This window comes from Erythrolamprus reginae, chromosome 12 (genome assembly GCF_031021105.1).
Source record: "Erythrolamprus reginae isolate rEryReg1 chromosome 12, rEryReg1.hap1, whole genome shotgun sequence".
NCBI lineage: Eukaryota > Metazoa > Chordata > Lepidosauria > Squamata > Dipsadidae > Erythrolamprus > Erythrolamprus reginae.
This window is the reverse complement of record NC_091961.1, coordinates 13,417,682-13,438,610: the sequence shown is the minus strand read 5'-3', so window position 1 is coordinate 13,438,610 and position 20,929 is coordinate 13,417,682. Positions and strand designations below refer to the sequence as shown.

The 20,929-nt window shown below is 39.4% G+C and overlaps 1 protein-coding gene across 1 annotated transcript; it reads left to right on the top strand.

Moving 5' to 3' along the window:
• Positions 1–642: 642 nt before the first annotated feature.
• On the top strand, positions 643–20,605 carry PLPBP (pyridoxal phosphate binding protein). The gene is made up of 8 exons (XM_070765025.1): positions 643–812; positions 2,582–2,689; positions 12,913–12,948; positions 14,080–14,155; positions 15,416–15,550; positions 16,003–16,145; positions 16,247–16,345; positions 18,315–20,605. The coding sequence occupies exons 1-8, from the start codon at positions 717–719 to the stop codon at positions 18,450–18,452; spliced, it is 831 nt and encodes a 276-aa protein (XP_070621126.1). The 5' UTR covers positions 643–716; the 3' UTR covers positions 18,453–20,605.
• Positions 20,606–20,929: the final 324 nt, after the last annotated feature.

Below are 20,929 nucleotides of genomic sequence, written 5' to 3'. Positions count from 1 at the left end.
AGCACACCTGCCATCAGTCACTTGTGCAATCTTTTAAGGAAGGTTACAGTAAGGATTTGACAGTAGGACCCGGACTGTGACCTTCAGCCTTAATCCTCATTAGAATCCCGCTAGGTACAGAGCTCCTCATGCACGCATGGTTTTTTTTTAAATTATTATTATTTTACTTTTTTATTTTGTCAATCACATATAGATAGTAGTTTATATAGCATAGAAAGTGATGATAAAAAAAGGCAATAGGACAAGCGTTCTCCAACCGCTCGCCCTGCCCTCGGGCTTCTCTTAGAGCTGCCCTGCCCAGCTTTTCTGCACACCCGCCTGAAGCCGCTGTCGGAACCCACTAGTGCAGTGTTTCCCAACCTTGGCAACTTGAAGATATCTGGACTTCAACTCCCAGAATTCCCCAGCCAGCGAATGTTGAGTTGAAGTCCAGATATCTTCAAGTTGCCAAGGTTGGGAAACACTGGTAGTGGTGAGCTTCCACATCTCCCTGTCCCTTCACCGCTTCGACCCTCCCGACCTTTCCAAAATGGCCGAAGACGAGGGCCGGTCAGCTGATTTAGCCCCGCCTTCTTTCGGCCTCTCCTCCCAATCCCGCTGGTCAGCCAAGAGGAACCTCGAGCGGCGATTGGCTCCCGCGTGTGTGGCGGAAGCTGGCGCACTCGGGATCCCGGAGGTGCTGCGTGCGCAGAAAAAAAGAGGAGGCCCGGCGAGGAATGTGGAGAGCCGGCATGGCTGCCGGGGAAGGCCTGCCGCAGATGCTCCGGGCGGTCCGGGAGCAAGTGCAGCAGGCGGCGGCGCGGAGGCCCCAGGTGCTGTCTCGGGACTGGGGTGGAGAGCAGGACCCGCCGGGGCTCACGCTCGCCTGGGTCGGGATGGGCATCGCTGAATCGGCCCTGCATTGGGTGCTTAGGGCTCTTGCGCGGCCGGAGCGGCAGGACTCCCCGCAGACCGTCGACGGCCGCCTTCCAGGACTTGGGGACTACAACTCCCATAATCCTCAGAGGCCGCCCTGGCTGGGAGGCGTAGTCCCCGAGCCTCTGGAGCTCCTTGGGCCGCGGAAGGCGGAATCAGCTGAGAGACTTTTAACCTTCCAGTTACTTCAAATCCAAATCCTCCGTGGGAGGAGATTCTTTTCCGACCCGCAAATCGGAAGGGGAGTGGGGAATAGTTCCATCCCCGCCCGGGGCGTGTGGAGAAAAGGCCGGCATTCAAACATATTTATATCAAATATTTATTTATTTATATCCCACTCTTCTGACTTTTGCGGGATTGCAACACAATAGAAAAAATGAATAATTATATATATATTTTTTTAAAAATCAACAACTAATATGTGTTATGCTTAGCTGCATGTTTACCACAAAGTAGAAGGTATAAAATGCACAATATGAAAATGTTTATATATGCATTATCAGTAGCTGCATGGTTTACACTAAAACAGAACGCATAAAAGACAATTATAAAAATAAATAAGATGATATATGTATTGTGTGGAGAATGGCTAGGCTGATGTCGGAGTTAAATCAGGGCATGCCTCCCCCCCCCATTCATTTCAATTTAAATAAAATATCAGCCTTGCTGTTCTAAGTGAACAGCAGCTCTCAAAAGCTTTTGCCTTTTAGTTCCATTTTTTAGTAGGAAAAGGGGCTCCCATGCTTCTCCTTAATTTTTAATCCCAAACCTAACCAATAATACACTCCACTGTGTTTTTGTCATACTTGTCCCATGTGAAGGGGATGAGGCATCTAAAGATGCCGAATCCTTTTGTCTGTGAGAATATCTATTCGATTTTAATGCATTCTTTAAGATGCCATAAAGATGTTATAACTTATTTATACATGCTATTCATTACTGTGGTTAGATAAACTGAATATAGAAAAATTTTGACAACTTGTTTTTATCCAGCAGGGTTGAGAAATCCTAGATGGGCTCTGGTCTGTTCACCCATGTATTATTATTTTTTTAATTGTTTGTGATTAACTCTTGTTTAAACTAACTGGTGGCATATTATCTGCCCAAAGTTGGGTAGCTATATAAATCCAAAAAATAAATAATTATTTATTTATTCCATTTTTATGCCGCCCTTCTCCTTAGACTCAGGGCGGCTTACAACATGTTAGCAATAGCACTTCTTAACAGAGCCAGCCTATTGCCCCCACAATCCAGGTCCTCATTTTACCCACCTCGGAAGGATGGAAGGCTGAGTCAACCTTGAGCCGGTGATGAGATTTGAACCACTGACCTTCAGATCTACCGTCAGCTTCAGTGGCCTGCAGTAGAGCACTCTACCTGCTGCGCCACCCTGGCTCTTATTTAGCCTCATTCCTGGAATATACAATCTGGTCCTCCCTGTGTCTTTTGGATTGTGTCTGCCCTAATCCATGGACAACATTGCCAATGAACAAAGCTTGTAAGAGTGATCCAAAATGTAAAAGGGGACCAGGTTGACCTCCTTTTGTTTGCTGTCACCTGATATGTTGATGGGTCTTTAGTTATTGCATTCCACATTCCGCTTATCAAGCTTATCAGAAAGCCTGTATAGACTTGCTCGTTTTCTTCTTTTTCTTTGCAAATGCAGACCTTGCCTACCATTCCACCTCGTTTAGTGGCTGTCAGTAAAACCAAACCAGCAGAAATGGTCATTGAGGCTTACAATCATGGACAGCGCAGCTTTGGAGAAAACTATGTAAGTACCTGCTTAATCTAAGATTGAAAGACAGGAAGGAACGAGGCATTAGCCTCCTGGCACCCAGTCTAATTGATAAAATTGGAGGGGATGAGATAAGATAATATTTATTATCATTTTTTACTGTGAGTACACTGGCACACATTAAAAATGAAATTGCCTGCTCCCAAAAGAAAGTACCCATGCACCCATATAACACACATACACACACACATTCATCACTGTCCATTTTGAATACATAGCGAACAGAGAAAATGAGAGTTCATATGGAACATACCGTGTTTCCCCTATAATAAGACATGTCCTGATAATAAGCCCAACAGGGCTTTTCGGGACATGCCTTGAAATAAGCCCCAGTCTAAAAATGGAGGGGGGGACATGCCAGGAGCCTCTCTTTCTCTGGCAGGCACTCTTTTGGCTGGGAGAACGAGAGCAAGCGAGAGGCGGGTGTGCACACACTCCGCGGGACTAGCTTGGCTCACTTGGGCTCTGCCTACGTCAGTTTGAAAGCACTCCTGCCTGCAATGAAGGGATCAATGCTCAGCTCCTGATCTTCGCAGGCAGGAGAGCTTTTCAAAATGCTGCCGAAGGCATCCCAATGCAGCCGAGCCAGCCCAGCAAGGGAGGGAGGCAGTGGTGGGAGGCGGAACCGTCCCAAGCCCTGCACTCCTCTGGGCTTTGCTTTACTCCGGAGTCCACAAGCAGGGGTCTCTGTTGCTGCCCCTTTGACTCCGCCTCCCACCACTGCCACCCTCCCTTGCTGGACTGGCTCGGCTGTGCTTGGCTGCTTTCGGCAGCATTTTGTAAAGTGCTCCTGCCTGCGGAGAACAGCAGGCGAGCATCGATTGCTTCATCGCAGGCAAATATATATACAGTGGTACCTCGACATAAGAGTTTACAGTAATACCTCATGATACGAACTTAATTGGTGCAAGGAGGAGGTTCGTATGACGAAAGGTTCGTAAGACGAAACATTGTTTCCCATAGGAAACAATGTAAAGTCAATTAATCCGTGCAACCAAAAACCCCCCGCAAAAAAACGGCTTTCGGCGACTGCTGGGAAGCCGCACGGCTGTTTTAAAAGGTGACACCCAGCCTGGGGGGCTTCCCAGCACCCCCCCGAACCCGGGTTCGGGGTTCGGGGGGGTGCTGGGAAGCCCCCCAGGCCGGCTGCGACCTTTTAAAAGAGCCGCGCCGCTTCCCAGCTGTCTCCTGAAGCCGAACGGCAAAGCCGAACTTCCGTATTCGGCTTCAGGAGACAGCTGGGAAGCGGCGCAGCTGTTTTAAAAGGTGACAGCCGGGCTGGGGGGCTTCCCAGCAACCTCCCGAACCGACCCCGGGGTTCAGAAAAATTTTGCCTCTTCTTACGAACTTTGTTCGAGTTATGAACCGGCGTTCGGGAGGCTTCTGGGAAGCCCCGCCGCCCGGCTGTCACCTTTTAAAACAGCCGCGCGGCTTCCCAGCAGTCTCCGAACGCCGGTTCATAACTCGAAAAAAGTTCGTAAGAAGAGGCTTCCGGTTTGGCGGTGATCGCGGCGGGACATCCTTGGCAGGGCTCTGCCAGGCGATCCCTTCTACCCCCTCCGAAGGTCGCATTTGCGATCGGATCGGGCTCGGATGGCCCGATCCCAGAACAGGGGGCTCCCCTCTGCCCGAGGAGCCATCGCTGAGACTCCAGAGGCAGCGGTTCGCCCCGCAGCTTCGAAGACGGGAGAACCGATCCTCTTTGCCTGAGAGGACCGGCCAGCGCTTTCTCCCCTCACCCAGCGGGAAGCTGAGAAAAAGTTCTAAATTGAAAGTTCTACATTTAACTAACTGAAAAAGAATACATCCGATAAAGGACTCAAGGTAAAAAATTTCCTCTTTGTTTCAAGACTAAAATCTGAAGATTTGATCGTTCGCAAGCCTCAAGGGAAAGCTTTGTTTAACGAGGCGAAAGTGAAAGTTTTTTTTTTTCTGAGTCTCATCCGCAAATAACAGCCGAGACTAAATTCTCTCATTTTCATTGTTTCCATTTTGTATCTGAATTTTGGAATCTATAAAACATTTTTTTTACCCTATGCTTTAATAAAAGAACTTGAACTGGAAATGACTATTTAGAAGATTTCAATGCTTAAAAGAAATTAGTAAAGATGACTAAAATTTCTTTTTTATAGTCTGTCAAAACATTGTGTTCCGGGCTGACATCTTAACAGCGGAGGAATATAACTTTGTTGCCTTATTTTTTTTTTCTCATCCTGTTGTCTTTGCAACATAATAACATTATATAACAACTTGAAAATAAATGGGAAATAGAAGGAACTGATACCTTTCCTTTGGAATATTTACCTTTGGATTAACCTATTTGGATTACTTGCTGATTGCCTTTGAATTACTTTGGATTACTCGCTGATTGCCTTTTCTCCTTGGGATTATTTTTTCTTCTGAGAACCTTTTCACATCTGCCTGGTCATATGAACTTCTGACTTCTAACCTGACTCCATCTTGGGATCTATTTTTTTTGCCTTTGTCTTGAATTTGGAAAAGAACATAGACTCCATTTTAACTACAAGAAAATTATTAATTTGACTTTTTTTTCTTTTCTTGAGACCTGCAATTGGGATTAAGTACAATTGTATTTTCTGACATTTGGATTCACACTCTTTATTCATCTAATATAATTTCCTGATTTATAAGAAGAACATAACTATATATACTGTGTTTTCTTTTTGATTAATTAACTTTTTTTTTGTTCTCCTTCTGATTTTCCTTCTTTTTATTCCTATTTCTAAAAGAAGTTTGAATTGAAGACTATGCATTGTTAGCAAACCTTGGTTTCCTGCTCTATTCTAATTATTTGAATTGAAATATTCCCCATTTCTTTTCTCTCTCTCCCTTTCTCTCCCTCTTCTTGCTGCCTTATTAAGTCTTTTTTCTCTTCCTTTTTTTTCTCTGTACTTCCTTAAAATCTCCCTTTTTAAAATAGTTATTATTCTTTCTTTGCTGTCATTTATTTTGTCTTTTTATTAGACCATTTATTTTTAACTTTTACTGGTTTTCTATTCCTAAAAGTTTTACATTTGTTTTCTGAGTTATTATATCTTTAAATTTTTAAATTTTTAAAATAATTAATAATAATATATATTGGATTTTGAATTTTGAATTTTCTTGATAATTGAATAGTTATAATTTAAGCGTAACCGCTAATAAAACAGATTGAATAGATTTGGAATTTATAGAAATTTTCTCCTTTTCACTATATATAAATTTAGATTGATTTAAATTAATTCAAATTTCAAACAGCGGATTCAAAATTGATAATGTCAACTTCTTCAACCGTTGTTAAAACAGTCAAAAAACAACCTACTGCAACAATCTCTTCTCCACAAGTGTCGCCGCGTCCCTCCCCGACGCACCAGGCGTCAGCTATGTCTTCCAAGGATAAAGAAAAAGACAAAACAATGCAGTCCAACTTTGCAACACTACAAGAAACTTTAAACAATATGCAGGACTTTATGTTTAAATCTCAAGAAAATGCTACTCAACAAAGAGAGGCTATAAAAGAGGATGCAACACAACAAAGAGAAGCTATAAAGGCAGACTTGACAGAATTCAAAAAGGAGATGGCCCAATTGAAAGTTGATATGGCCGAGGTGAAAGACCAGATAAAGGTGATTCAACAAACACTACAAGAAAGCGACGATCGCGTGAAAAAAGTTGAAGAGAAATCCGACAAAAATGCAAAAAGAATAGACTATCTTGAAGGGAGAGCTGATGCAAGACATAGAAGACATGATGAATCAATAATTCAGCTGGAGATGCAACGTGCTTCGTATGGACTACGATTTCAGAACATGAAAGAGGAAAAAGATGAAGATTTAAAAATGACTATGGCGGAAACTATTGGAGGAATACTCCAGGAGGATCCTGCTGCGCTAGTGAAAGAAATCGATGAAGTTTTCAGAACTTCGAATAGTTACATCCGTCGCCACAATCTCCCAAGAGAGATTCACATCAAATTTACCAGGAAAACTTTGCGAGATGACATACTCCACTGGGCAAGAAACTCCAAACTTCAACATCAAGGAGTGGAAATAAAAATATTAAAACAAGTTCCAAGAAGCGTCAGAGAGAGCAGAAGAGATTACCATTTTCTTACCAGAATTTTGATCAAAGAAAATATAACCTACCGTTGGTTAATTCCACAAGGCCTTTCTCTGACATGGCGCTCTACAAGATACAAGCTGGAAAACGTAGAACAAGCTAGGTACTTCTTCGAAAATAGTGGCATCAGCCACATGGACTTTTCAGATAATCAACAAGAGGCTCAACAACAATCAGCACAACAGCAACCAGTGGAGAAACTAGCAATCCAACAAGAAGAACTTTTGGGGGCCACTGCCCTGGCAATAGAGCAGGACCAAGGTGCTAGAAGAGTTCAACCCCAGCGAGAAACCAAAAAACCTACTAAATGACAACAACTAAAGACCTAAAGATCTTTTCGGTAAATGTCAATGGACTAAATGAACCAAGGAAAAGGAAACAAATCTTTTCCAAAATCAGAAGTCAAAATGCTCAAATTGCAATATTACAAGAAGTACATATTAAAAAAGATAACCAAAAATTATTGTTGAATCCTAAAATTGGAAAAATGTATGCTGCATTAGCAGATCAAAAAAAAAGAGGTGTGGTGATGTATGTAGAGAATTCTATAAATTCCAAACAAATATACAAAGACAATGATGGTAGAATACTAATTGTACAAGTTGATATTGAACCTAGACCTATAGTGGTTGTCTCTATTTATGCTCCCAATGAAGACCAAATGTCATTTTATAAAAATTTACACCAAATAATAATAGAGTTAGCTATTGAGAATGTATTAATAATAGGTGATTTTAATGCTATTGTGAATAGGCAACTAGATCATTCAGGGGGGGGGAGCAATAGTAAAAGGAAAAAAACAAAAAGAAATTTACTACCTAGTACTTTCCAAAAAATGAAAACAGAATTATTGTTAAATGATATATGGAGGGAAAGACACCCCCATAAAAGACAATTTACGTTTTATTCTAATCCCCACAAAATTTGGACAAGAATAGACATGGTATGGACATCAAAAATGGCCGCAGAACAAATAAGGGAAGTAGAGATAGATGTTAATACATGGGCCGACCACAACCCAATAGTGGTTTATATAAGAACGAATAATAAGCAGAATACTTGGTGGATGAATAGAAATATATTAAAAGATAAGAAATATAAGGATTGGATTGAAAAGGAATTAAAAATATTTCTTGAAATTAATAAAACCCCAGACACCACTCCACAGAATTTATGGGATACACTCAAAGCTTATATAAGAGGGTTAACAATATCCTATATAGCAAAATACAATAAGGAAAATAAACTAAAGTATGTACAATTAATAAATGAATTAAAACAACTGGAATTTGCATCGCAGCAACACACCAAGAATAGAGATTTTAAAACAGAAATAAATGTAACTAAACATAAAATTAGAATTATAGAACAAAATCAAATAACTGAAAAAATTAAAAGAGCAAAACAGCATTATTTTGAACATGCAAATAAACCGGGAAGATGGTTAGCATATAAACTTAGAAAGCAGAGTCAATCCAAATTGATAAAAAAATTAGAAGACAAGGATGGTACAATAAAATACGATACAGAAGGAAAGGCGGATATTGTCTATAATTTTTATAAAGATCTCTATGCCAAAGACAATGTTAGCGAAGATGAAGTTTTTAATTACTTACAGGCTTCAAAACTACCACAAATAACAGAAGACCAACAGACTATGTTGGATGGACCAATAACCATGGAAGAACTCCTAACTACAATTAAAAAACAGAAGAACAATAAGGCCACCGGCCCGGATGCTATACCGGCAGAATGGTATAAGATAGAAAACGAAATAGTAAGAAACCATATGTTAGAAACTTTTAATTTATGTAGACTTGAGGGTAAAATTCCGAAATCTTGGTCAGAATCGTTGACAACTTTAATACACAAACCCGGTACTGACCCAGTAAAAATCAAAAATTATAGACCCATATCGTTATTAAATGTAGATTATAAAATATTTATTGCCATTTATGCAGATAGACTTAAAAGAATTATAAACGGAATAATACATCAAGACCAAAATGGATTCCTACCAGGGCGACAAATTAAAAACAACCTGAGAACGGTAATAAACACATTAGAATATTATGAACAACATTCAGATAAGACAGCATCTTTAATGTTTTTAGATGCTCAAAAGGCCTTTGACAACGTTAACTGGACATTTATAAAAATGCAATTAAACAAAATGAGGTTTGGCCCAAAATTTGTTAATTTAATAGATACTATATATTCAAAACAAACGACTAAGATAATATTAAATAATAACCAACTACAAACACTTGATATAAATAAGGGAGTTCGTCAGGGATGTCCTATATCACCATTGCTATTTATTATGACACTTGAAACTTTATCAATTAAAATAAGAGCGGATTCTGATATAAAAGGTTTAACAATAGGAGACGAAACTTACAAACTTCAAGCTTTTGCAGATGACTTAACGTTTATAATTGAAGAACCGATAACAACAGTACCTTCTTTATTACAAACTATCGAACAATTTGGAAATGTAGCAGGTTTAAAGATAAATAAAAGTAAAACTTCTTTCTTAACTAAAAATATGAATAAAATACAAGAAACTAAATTAGAAAATATTTCTGGAATAAAAACTGTAAAGAAAGTAAAATACTTAGGAATAAATTTAACAGCGAAAACAATAACATTAAAAAATGATAATTACATAAAATTATTAGCAGAAATTAAAAAAGATTTAGAAATGTGGAATAACCTGAAAATATCATTTTTAGGAAGAATTGCTACAATTAAGATGAATATTTTGCCTAAGGTATTATTTCTCTTCCAGGTAATCCCAATAAATCCAGGAGGAAATTTTTTTAGAACCATGACAAATTTAGTTAAAAAATTTATATGGCAAGGGAAAAAAGCAAGGATAAAAATAAACTGTTTAGAAGACATTAAAGAAAGAGGAGGATTTGGTCTTCCAAATTGGAAATTATATTACCAGGCCGCCGCCTTAACATGGATTAAAGATTGGATAACTTTAGAGAATAAAAGAATATTAAATCTAGAAGGACATGATCTCATGTTGGGTTGGCATGCATTTATATGGTACGATAAGGAAAAAAACCACTCATACTTTAAAAGACACACATTAAGGAAGTACTTATTAGAGGTTTGGAAAGATATAAAGAAAAATCATTTCTTAAATGTTCCAGAATGGATAGCCCCCCTAGAAGCAATAACACATCCAAAGTCCATAAAAGACATGAAAATATTTTATAGATATAAAGAACTATTAAACGACCAGATGAAGTTAAAACCTAGGAATAAACTACAAGAAGAAGGAATAATAATAGACTGGTGGCACTATGCCCAGATTCGATCCAGATACCAGAAGGATAAAACTCTTTACATTTTTAATAAAAGTAAGAACTTGCTAAGTAATTTAATTATTACCAACTCACCAAAAATGATAGGGAAAATATATAAATTTCTTATCGCTCACAAAAATATAGAGCTGACTTTAAAAGATACTATGATAAGATGGTGCAGAAATATAGGTAAGGAAATAGATATAGACACCTGGGAAAAAGTTTGGATCAATAACTGGAAAATGACTAAGTCAGTTTCATTAAAAGAAAACCAAATTAAAATGTTTTATAGATGGCACCTCCCACCAAACAGGATAGCAAAAATGTTTCCAAAAACATCCCCACTATGTTGGAAATGTAAGAAAGATATAGGAACTTATTACCATCAATGGTGGACATGTGGTAAAGCTAAAACTTATTGGAAGATGATTGAGAAGATATTAAAAGAAATATTAAAGCATGATATAGATAACACCCCGGAATTTTACTTATTAGGAATTACTAATCAGACTTATAAGAAAGAAACTCTTTATTTAATCATACATATATTAACTGCGGCTAGAATAATATATGCGCAAAACTGGAAGGGGGAGGAAATCCCCAAGAAAGAAGAAGTTATAGCCAAAATATTAGATTGCGCCGAAATGGATATGATGACAAGACGATTAAACGATCAAGAAGATATTAAATTTTATGAAACATGGAATAATGTATATAGATGGTTAGATAAGAAAAAATAAGAGATAGATTTGTTTTTACTTAGGTAATAACAATATTACCATTAGTTCAAATGTATTTGCAGAGGATTTTGTTATAATAGTTTACTTATAAGTAACATATTAAGAATTTTGTTTTATTTGTTTAAATGTTTGATTAGATGAATATAGTACCTATAAACGATATATTAAGAATCTTTACTTATACCGTACTAACATTGCATTTAAGATTTGAAAACATATTAAGAATTTTGTTCTATTTGTTTAAATGTTTGATTAGTTGAATATAGTACCTATAAACAATATATTAAGAATTTTTACTTATACCGTACTAACATTGCATTCAAGATTTGAAAATTTTTTATCAGAACTTTTTAACATTTAACAAATGTTTGATTATGTATTCTTTTTTCTATTTGAATGTATACTTTCAAAAGTAGCGGGGAAATACATCCCCATTCTATGTTTAATGTCTGTAAGTCTGTATGTCTATTTTATGAAAAATAATAAAAAAATTTAAAAAAAAAAAAGAAGAGGCAAAAATTTTCTGAACCCCGGGTTCGTATCACGAGTTGTTCGTAAGACGAGGGGTTCGTATCTTGAGGTACCACTGTAATTCGTGCCAGAGCCGAGCTCGTATGTCGATCAATTTGCATCCCGAATGAATGCATTTAGATTTTGCTTTTCGCACCAAGATAACTGGAAACATGGAATTCTTGCGCCACTTAGTGGACGCTCGGCTCGTATTGGTGTCGAACAGAAATTTTGCTCGTGTCTTGGCTCGTAACTTGGAATACTCGCATGTGGAGCAGCTCATATCTAGAGGTACTGCTATATATATGGAGCAAAACCATGACTGAACCTAGATGTTCTGCTTCAGATAACATGAAGCCAGAGAGGCAGCGTTAGATGAGTAACATACCTAGAGTAAAGAATTATATACACAGAAGAGATATAAATATAATGATTATAGGAGAGACCCTGTCTAAAAAATGTACAGCATATGTCATCAGTCTGTTAAATATGAGATGAATTGAGATAAGAAGCACTCAGGGAATGGTAAAGAGAAAGAGGAGTAAAAAGGTGAAGAGAGGAAAGAACGAGTGGAGAGAAGCAGGAGGGGGAGAGAAGGAGTAAGAAGGTAGGAGAAGATGGAGTTAGAAGGAGGGGAGTGTAATAGAGTGAAGGGAAACAGACAGTATTGAATTTTTTTGATTGAATAAAAATGTACAAATATGTATGTTATTGACATTTTAAGGTATATGTGTTGACATAAAAATGAAAATTGTGGAGAATTTTTTTAAAAAAAAGATAACAGGAAGCCTCCTCCCAGAAGGTAACAAGGAAAACTTTATTTTGACTTTGGAACTTGCCAGTTAATGTTAAATCAGGCTAATCATTCCTTAAAGAAAGAAAATTAAAGGTACTAAGATCCCTGAGTTGCTTCAAGTAAGGTTGCTGTCATCTTCAGCTGCTTGAATTATATATATCATATATAATCATGTCTTGCAGCAGAATGCAACCTCCTCTGAAAAAGGTTGAGGTTGTAAAATCAGTTAAAATTGATTAATAATAACAACAATAACAGTAATAATAATAATAATAATAATAATAATAATAATAATAATAAACATTTATTTATAGTGCCTTTTTTAACAAAGGGCATAACAGCATGTTAGCAATAGCACTTTTTAACAGCCAGCATTTGAATACTTCCCAACAGACAGTTGATACATATGAAAAATGAATGTGTTATCTTTCATTTTATGGTTTACCTACCACTATGTAGTTGTGCTGATACATATGTGACATTAATTTGTTTTATAACCCTAATACATTTATTTAAGCAAACAGGATATTACTGCTTATTCAAAACAAATGAGCAGGTGGCAACACCATGCACAGTTTGGGCAGAAGCTTCTTCTCTTTCCTGTAACCTACTTTTCCTAATGGTCTTTTTCCTGCATTATCAATTATGACAGTCTGCAGGAAATAAGTGAAAGTAAACTTTGAAACCTTAATCAAATGTTTTTATTTTCCATAGGTACAAGAATTATTAGAAAAGGCATCAGATTCCAAGGTAAGAAGGGATATATGGTTAGGTTAGGTTAGGTTTATTGGATTTATATGCCGCCCCTCTCCGCAAACTCGGGGCGGCTCACAACAATAATAAAAAACAGTACAGTACACAATACCAAATCCAATGCCCACCCATCCAGTTCCAATTTAAATTAATAATCTTATAAAAAACAGTATATATAAAAAACAGGCACACAGTCAATCAATCAACAAAACAACATGGGCAAGGGGGAGGTGTTTTAGTTCCCCCATGCCTGACGGCAAAGGTGGGTCTTAAGGAGTTTACGAAAGGCAGGGAGGGTGGGGGCAATCCTAATCTCAGGGGGGAGCTGGTTCCAGAGGGTTGGGGCCCCCACAGAGAAGGCTCTTCCCCTGGGTCCCGCCAGACGACATTGTTTAGTCGACGGGACCCGGAGAAGGCCAACTCTGTGGGACCTAACCGGTCGCTGGGATTGTATTTCTTAAGATAAAAATTTCAAGTGGTCTCTACTCTGATCAATGTAGAACATACTATTGCAGAAGATTCCTCCCTTTTGAAATTTTGAAACTCGGTTAAGATCAGTGGTTCCCAATGTGGGGCCCATACTCCACAGGGGACAATTTGATTTTTAATGGGGGGCAATTGGAACATTGTTTAAATCACATTGATGGCCTTTTAGGCTTCCTCCGTGTGGGTAGGAGTTCACTTTTTGAATAGTAGGAATTATATATTATGCAGTTGGGGAATCAGGATTCTAGAGATGCTTTGGTGGGGCATGGCCAAAAAGAGGTTGGGAAGGAACCAGTGGTCTAGATTTAAATAAGCCACCTAGAATTTGAACCAGGTGGTTCTTTGTCCTTGAGACCCCTAGTAATTTGAAACAATTTATCTCATCTGGATTGTTGTGGAATCTGGTCAGTGTTATTTACAATAATTAAGTAAAGTTAAACAGTAACAACAATACACACACACATATACTATAAGATATTGTTTGATAGTTGTGCCTTGTTTGAAAATTACAATTGTTTTGTGACTTTTAATTATGTCTATCTTTATATAGCAGTTTTGATGGATAAATATAAAATATAAATATAAAATAGTACCATTAGATTACAAGACGGAATATCACATTCCTTGTTGTCTCGGTCTTAGATTCTTTCTTCTTGTCCGGAAATTAAATGGCATTTTATTGGCCATCTGCAGAAGAGTAATGTCAACAAGCTAATCGGTAATTATATTTTCTTTTAGTACTGATTTAAGAAATGGTGGGAGGAAAACTTATTATAGCAAGAAAGGTCTTATGTGACATGTTCAGCTTAAATGAATGTCTCACTTTGCTTTAGAATTTCAGATTGTGATGTGTGTATTAATTTTATATTATTAAATGTATGTATCACCCCTCTCACTATCAAGTGACTTTGTGAATTAGTTCGTTGAATGGAGGGATGAAAAAAAGAATAGGAGACATTTGTAATTAAATTGTATTGGGCAAGGAACAGTCCCCTCTCTCCTTTCTTCTGTACAAATCTTCCAATCCTAGGAATCTATGGCTTTTTGTATTTAATCATTTTCTGCCATTTACGTAAATGGTGCTTAATACATGATTAATATGACAGGTGTATCCAAGGGCCTTCTAGAATTCATGGAAGAAAATAGAAAATGCATAGAATCTTGAACAGGCAGGGAACAAACATACAGCCAATTCACTGAACTACATTATGTATTTTAAGTATCAGTGAAAGCAAACCCTCTTCCACTTTCATAACTTATTAATCCCTTACTATTGATTTAGAAGTAAAAAAGTATGTTTCTCAACAGAGTCTGGTTTCTCAACAGAGCCTGCATGGCTCGTTGTGGAATTTTGGAAGTTGAAGTCTGTATGTCTTAAAGTTGCCATGGTGGGGAAACATTGGTCTAGTGCTCTGATGGCGAACCTATGGCATGGATGTCATGGATGCCACATGGAGTCATATCGGAGGGCATGCAAGGCATTGCCCTATGTCAGCTCCAGTGCTGACATGGTCTAGTGCAGTGATGGCAACCCTTTTTATCCTCGGGTGCCGAAAGAGCGTGGGTGCGCGCTGTCGTGCTTGCCTGAGTGCCCACACCCATAATTCAATGACTGAGGAGAGCGAAAACAACTTCCCCTGCCTCCCGGAGGCCGGAAGTGGCCTGTTTCCCAACTTCAGGTGGGCCCAGTAGGCTCATGTTTTGCCCTCCCCAGGCTCTAAAGGCTTCCCTGGAGCTGGAAGAGGGTAAAAATGCCCTCTCCCATCACCCCGGAGGCTCTATGGAAGCCACAAACACCCTCCCAGAGCCTCTGTGTGAACCAAAAATAGCTGGCCGGCACAAACATGCAGGTTGGAGCTGAGCTAGGGCCACGGCTCGTGTGCCAGCAGATATATCTCTGTGTGCCATAGGTTCGCCATCACTGGTCTAGTATATGTCACAAATGATATTTGCTAAGACCCTTTTTTATTTGTTTTAGTCGTGCCAAACCTATTTATGCTGGAGACAGTGGACTCCATTAAACTGGCAGATAAGGTGAACAGTACTTGGCAGAAAAAGAACTCTTCTGAAAAACTAAAGATCATGGTGCAAGTAAACACCAGTGGAGAAACGAGTAAGTAGACCAGGTGTTGTTCTTCCACACACAAACATGACTGAGTCGTGATAAGGTTTTGGCTGGTTAGTCTGCTTGACTATAAAGTCAAAAAGCTCATTTTGAGAACTTCCGATGTACACATTCAATGATTGCAGGATATTCGTAAAAGGCCTGGGCCTACAGGTGTGTATGCACAGAACCTTGCAGTGTTTGAATTTGAAATCACTAGGAAAGCTGCACCCCAATAACTTTACTTATGGGCTTCCCTTTATAGATACCACATCAGTTGTGCTGAGGTTGTTAAATAGCCAGGAAATGACCTCAAGGTCATTCTCCATGAGTATGGAGGAATACTATGTCAGTAATGATTTCATTAGTGTTACATAAAGAGTGTCTCTTGCCATAATTGTAAATGCACTTGCTGGGGGTATCTTCCTGCAAAGAACTCCATTACATGTTCTCTTTTATAGGCAAACACGGGCTTCCGCCAGGCGAACTAATCACAACAGTTGGACACATTGTTCAGAAGTGTCCCCATCTGGAATTTGTTGGCTTGATGACAATTGGAAGCTTTGGCCATGACCTCAGTAAGGGCCCCAATCCCGACTTCCAGGTAGGTGAAATTTTAAGAGATAATACTGGTAGGCAAATCTTGGCTTTTAAGGAAAAGATTAAGCTATGTTCTTTCCCCCTTCCCCTAATCTCTCTCTCCAGGTCTTAATATCTCTGCGTCAAGAACTGTGTGAAAAGCTCAATATCCCAATTGAAAAGGTTGAGCTGAGCATGGGGATGTCTACAGACTTTCAACATGCAGTAAGTTGGTCACTCTTGCCAAAGATTATCAGAAACCTTTTAACATTGGCATCTTTTCCATTGAAGGAAGCTACCAAAGAGTCTAGATCAGGGGTGTCAAACTAGATTTCTGGTCCTGCAGCACCTGGCCAGCCAAAACGGGGCGTGGGTAGCCCCACCCCCCGAAACCTTGTTTTCAGCCTGGAGTCTACGGAAAGGGGCGGCATACAAATCTAATCTAATAAATAAATAACCTCCTGCAGCACTTTGCTGGCCAAAAAAGGGTACAGGGAGGGGCATGTGAAGCGTCCCTTTGCCCCATTTTGGCTGCCAGAGGCACTCCGGACCGGTCTTTTGCTACAATATTTCCATGCTGATCCCATGGATCAGATTTAAGCACATCCTGGTCTAGATAATCTTTCCCAACCTAATACCCTCCTAATCAGTTAAACTGTAAATGAATAGACTTATTTCCAGCTAAGTGGAATGGTCTGTCTATTCCATTATTATCTAAGGCAGTGTTTCCCAACCTTGGCAACTTGAAGATATTTGGACTTCAACTCCCAGAATTCCCCAGTTGAAGTCCAGATATCTTCAAGTTGTCAAGGTTGGGAAACACTGGATTTATTCAAAGAAAAGCTAAAGATCATCAGCTGGAATTTCATTCAGAACACTTACCGTCTGAACATGGATTGGTTTTTGGTAGAAATGCAAAGCGTGCAGTTTACCATAGAACATAAATTATTGTGGCTTCCACTATGGCTTGTCCATCAGGATAGACTACAGAGAGCTATATTTCAAAGACAGCACAAATCTATACTCAGAAGACTAACAGGCATCTCCTATTAAAAGGGCTAGATAGAAGTCCTTAAGTTCTGAGATTATGGTAGGTAACTTCTAGACCAGTGATTTTCAACCTTTTTTGAGCTGCAGCACATTTTTTACATATACAAAATTATGGGGCACATTGAGCAAGGGGGAGGGGGGGCTAAAAAAGTTTGGACAAAAAAATTCTCTCTCTCTCTTCCTCCCTTTCGCTCTATTTCCCTCCCTCTTTCTCTCCCTTCCTTCCTCTCTCTCTCTCCATCCCTCTTTCTTTCTCTCTTCCTTCCTTCCTTCCTCTCTTTTTTGCTCTCTTTCTATCTCTCCCTCCTTCCCTGCCTCTCTTTCTCTCTCTCTCTCCTGCTTTCTTTCTCTCTCTTGCTGAGCTTCGCGGCACACCTGACCATGTCTCGCGGCACACTAGTGTGCCACGGCACACTGGTTGAAAAACACTGTTCTAGACAGTATTGGCCAGATGCACCAGATATGCTCCTATAAATCGGCTTTTATTCATCCATTTTTATTGGAATAGATATTTTCTACTACAGTGTTCTTTCGATTTTCGCGTGTTCGAACTTCGCGAAACATCTATACCACGGTTTTTCAAAAATATTAATTAAAAAATACTTTGAGGTTTTTTCGCCTATACCACAGTTTTTCCTGCCCGATGACATCATATGTCATGGCCAAACTTTTGTCTGCCTTTAATAAATATTTTTTAAAATAAACTTTAATAAATAAACATGGTGAGTAATAATCTGAATGGTTGCTAAGGGAATGGAAAATTGCAATTTAGGGGTTTAAAGTGTTAAGGGAAGGCTTGTGATACTGTTCATAGCCAAAAATAGTGTATTTACTTCCGCATCTGTACTTCGTGGAAATTCAGCTTTCGTGGGCGGTCTCGGAACGCATCCTCCGCGAAAAGTGAGGGAACATTGTATTGCCATTTGATCAGTGAGCCTGTGAGTGAGGCTGACTCAGTTCCTTTCCCCCAGTTAATTAAACCCGTGTTTCTCTACACTTGCCAACGATAGATGTGCTTCAGAATCCAAAATTCTTCATTGCCAAGGTTGGGGATCTCCATTCTTGCTCCAGATTCCTAGCTAAGGGAGGAGTTCTTGTCACACTCCTAACAGTGGTTCTTTCTCTCACCTTTAACTCTGCACAGATTGAAGTGGGATCTACCAACGTCAGAATTGGAAGCACCATCTTTGGAGAGCGCAGCTACCCCAACAAATCTGCTAACGACAGAACCCAGAAGGAGGTCAATGACAGATTGGAGAATTTGACTCTGAAGGAGAACTAAAAGCAGAGGCCCAAGGGATTCCCTCTGTTGGAGAGAATCTGCTTGGATACCCAGGCACTTGACTCTTCCTTTGTGCTGAGGGCAGTAGAGCACTAGCAGGTAATTGGCAGCTGTGACAGGGACTTCAGCACCTGTACTTTATTCTTGTATAGCCATTGAGGTTGCATTTATAGGGGAGGGGGAAACAGCACTTGTGATTGACTTCAGTACTTTAACTGCAGTGACTTTAAATCGCTACACTGGATACCTATTTGACTTAAACTGGACTTGGTCTAGGCAGAACCCCATTTCCAGTAGTGGCCATGATGCATTTCTAATCAGAGGCGTGTTTCTGGTTTGCTTCCCCTCGAAGCAAGGTTGCCTTAGGGAAAGGTTGTTTTCCACCCTCCCGCTCTCAAAGCTTTTATGGCTCAACTTCTGTGCTTCATCGGAACCGACTCATCTTTGCTATCTTTAATCTTTTTGTGGCATTTCAGAAAACATGCTCAGAAGGGTGGTTTGCTAAGTCGCCCACAGGGGAAGGATAGATAGGGATCTCCCCTGTATCTCGGATTTGGAAGAAATTGCAGCTGAAATCGTTCTCTTGACTATTATCACTGCCGACTTGCTCTGCTGTACCATTTGCCTCTATCATGTAGTCTTGGGTTTCTTTTTTTCCTTCATTTGAATCAAGTAAAGTTTAGAACAATTCTACTAGGAAGCAGGATGACTCTGCTTGTAAAAGCCAAGAAATCTGCTGTGCAGGGTGATCTCTTAACCGTGCTGTGCCTGATCCCTATATGAGAAATGGGGCTGACCTACCTCACTTGGCAAATCAAGGGGTGGCTGGGTGCGAAAGCTCTCCCCCTTGTTATCATTCCATAGGAAAGGCGGTGCAGCTGCAGAATAAAGCAGCTTTCAGGGTCTGCCTAACTGAAGGCCAAGCAAGATCTTGCAGCCAGTTATGATTTGCTCACCTGTGCATTCACACGCATATGAGATGAGACAGAAGGGATTGCAAGATTGGAAGTGGCACATATGCAAATAATGGTTTTCCAGGGCAAACTTTGGAATTTCTGCATTTTAATGCAAAGCTCTGCCTTTCCAGGATTGATGTCTGAGGTGTTAGTAAACGATGATGGGTTGTATCTCCCATTGTATATATTTTTCCCCAAAAGTACACCATGACTAAAATCTTATTGAAACATTGCTAAAGATCCATTGGAATAGTCATCCTTCCTTCTGCAAATCCAGTTGGTGAAAATGTTTACCGTGGAATCTGTTTTGTAATTCACATATTAACAATCTACTTGAAAGCCTGACCTCATGCTTTAAGTGATCTTGGCAGAAATATGTGTTATTTTTTTTAAAAAAATTATCCTCTCCTTTTTCCTCTGTAGCAAAATGCTTCTAGCTTTGTGCATAATTTAATGGTGTATCTGAGTCCATTGTGATTTACAACACATGCTTGACTCGTAGAAATCTCCAGATTTAACCCACCTCCCCCAAATAAAAGGGTAGCAGATTATGGATCTCAATTCTACTTGGCGTTTTCAACACCCAGTAGCAATCGTAGAATGCATTGGACTTATCAGGTGAGATTCCTTATACAGGTAAAAGCCAGTTCCCTTTATTTCTAATTTTGGGAGTCACTTGATTGTTCACATCTTTGACTCCATCTCTATGCTATTAAAGCTCTCACATCTGGTTGATTGTTTGTAAACTTCAAATGAGCAAAACACTGCCTTCATAGGGCAACAAATTTTGAATCGACGTACCTCAAACAGGCTACACTACAGAATGCATCCAAAATCCAGGACCCTACGAGCTTCCTACAAGAAAAGTCAATGAGAAAGCCAGCAGGAAGTTGGATATCACTCTTGCTCCTTCTGCTATTTTGCCTGCTCATGGTCGTGCTGTGTTTCTGTGTTAAGTAAGAAAATACTTCTGGAATAGTGACCCAACAGGGTTGTCTGGTTCTAATACATAATTGCAAGGTACAGAACATCCTGCTAGCCAGTCTTTTACAGTGCAGGTGCAAGGCTAAATGCAAACTGACCTATCACAGTCCCTGAGCTCCACAGTCCTTTCTTTGTCTTAAGAATAAAACTAGTTGTGAATCGAGATACTATGCTGCTTACTAAGCTATTAAAGATATATTTTTTTCCTTTTTCTGTCCTGTGGTGGTGTAGGTGTTTGTGCAGAGAGCCATATGCGTCTTGTTGGATTTTTATTGCCACATCCAATAGACATTTGTTTTGGTGTCTGGTGAGAAGTCTCATTACTGGACTAAGGGAGGGGTATCTGTCGCTCCAGCACCAAGCAAGGTTGACATGGAGAAGGTGGGCGAGCAGATGGCACTTTTGGAGAATTTAATTTAATTTATTGTATTTCTATGCCGCCCAACTCCCAAAGGACTCTGGGCGGCTTACAAGAGGATATAGAAAATACATTTTAAAACATCATAAAAGATTTTAAAACAGTTAAAAAAATCACAT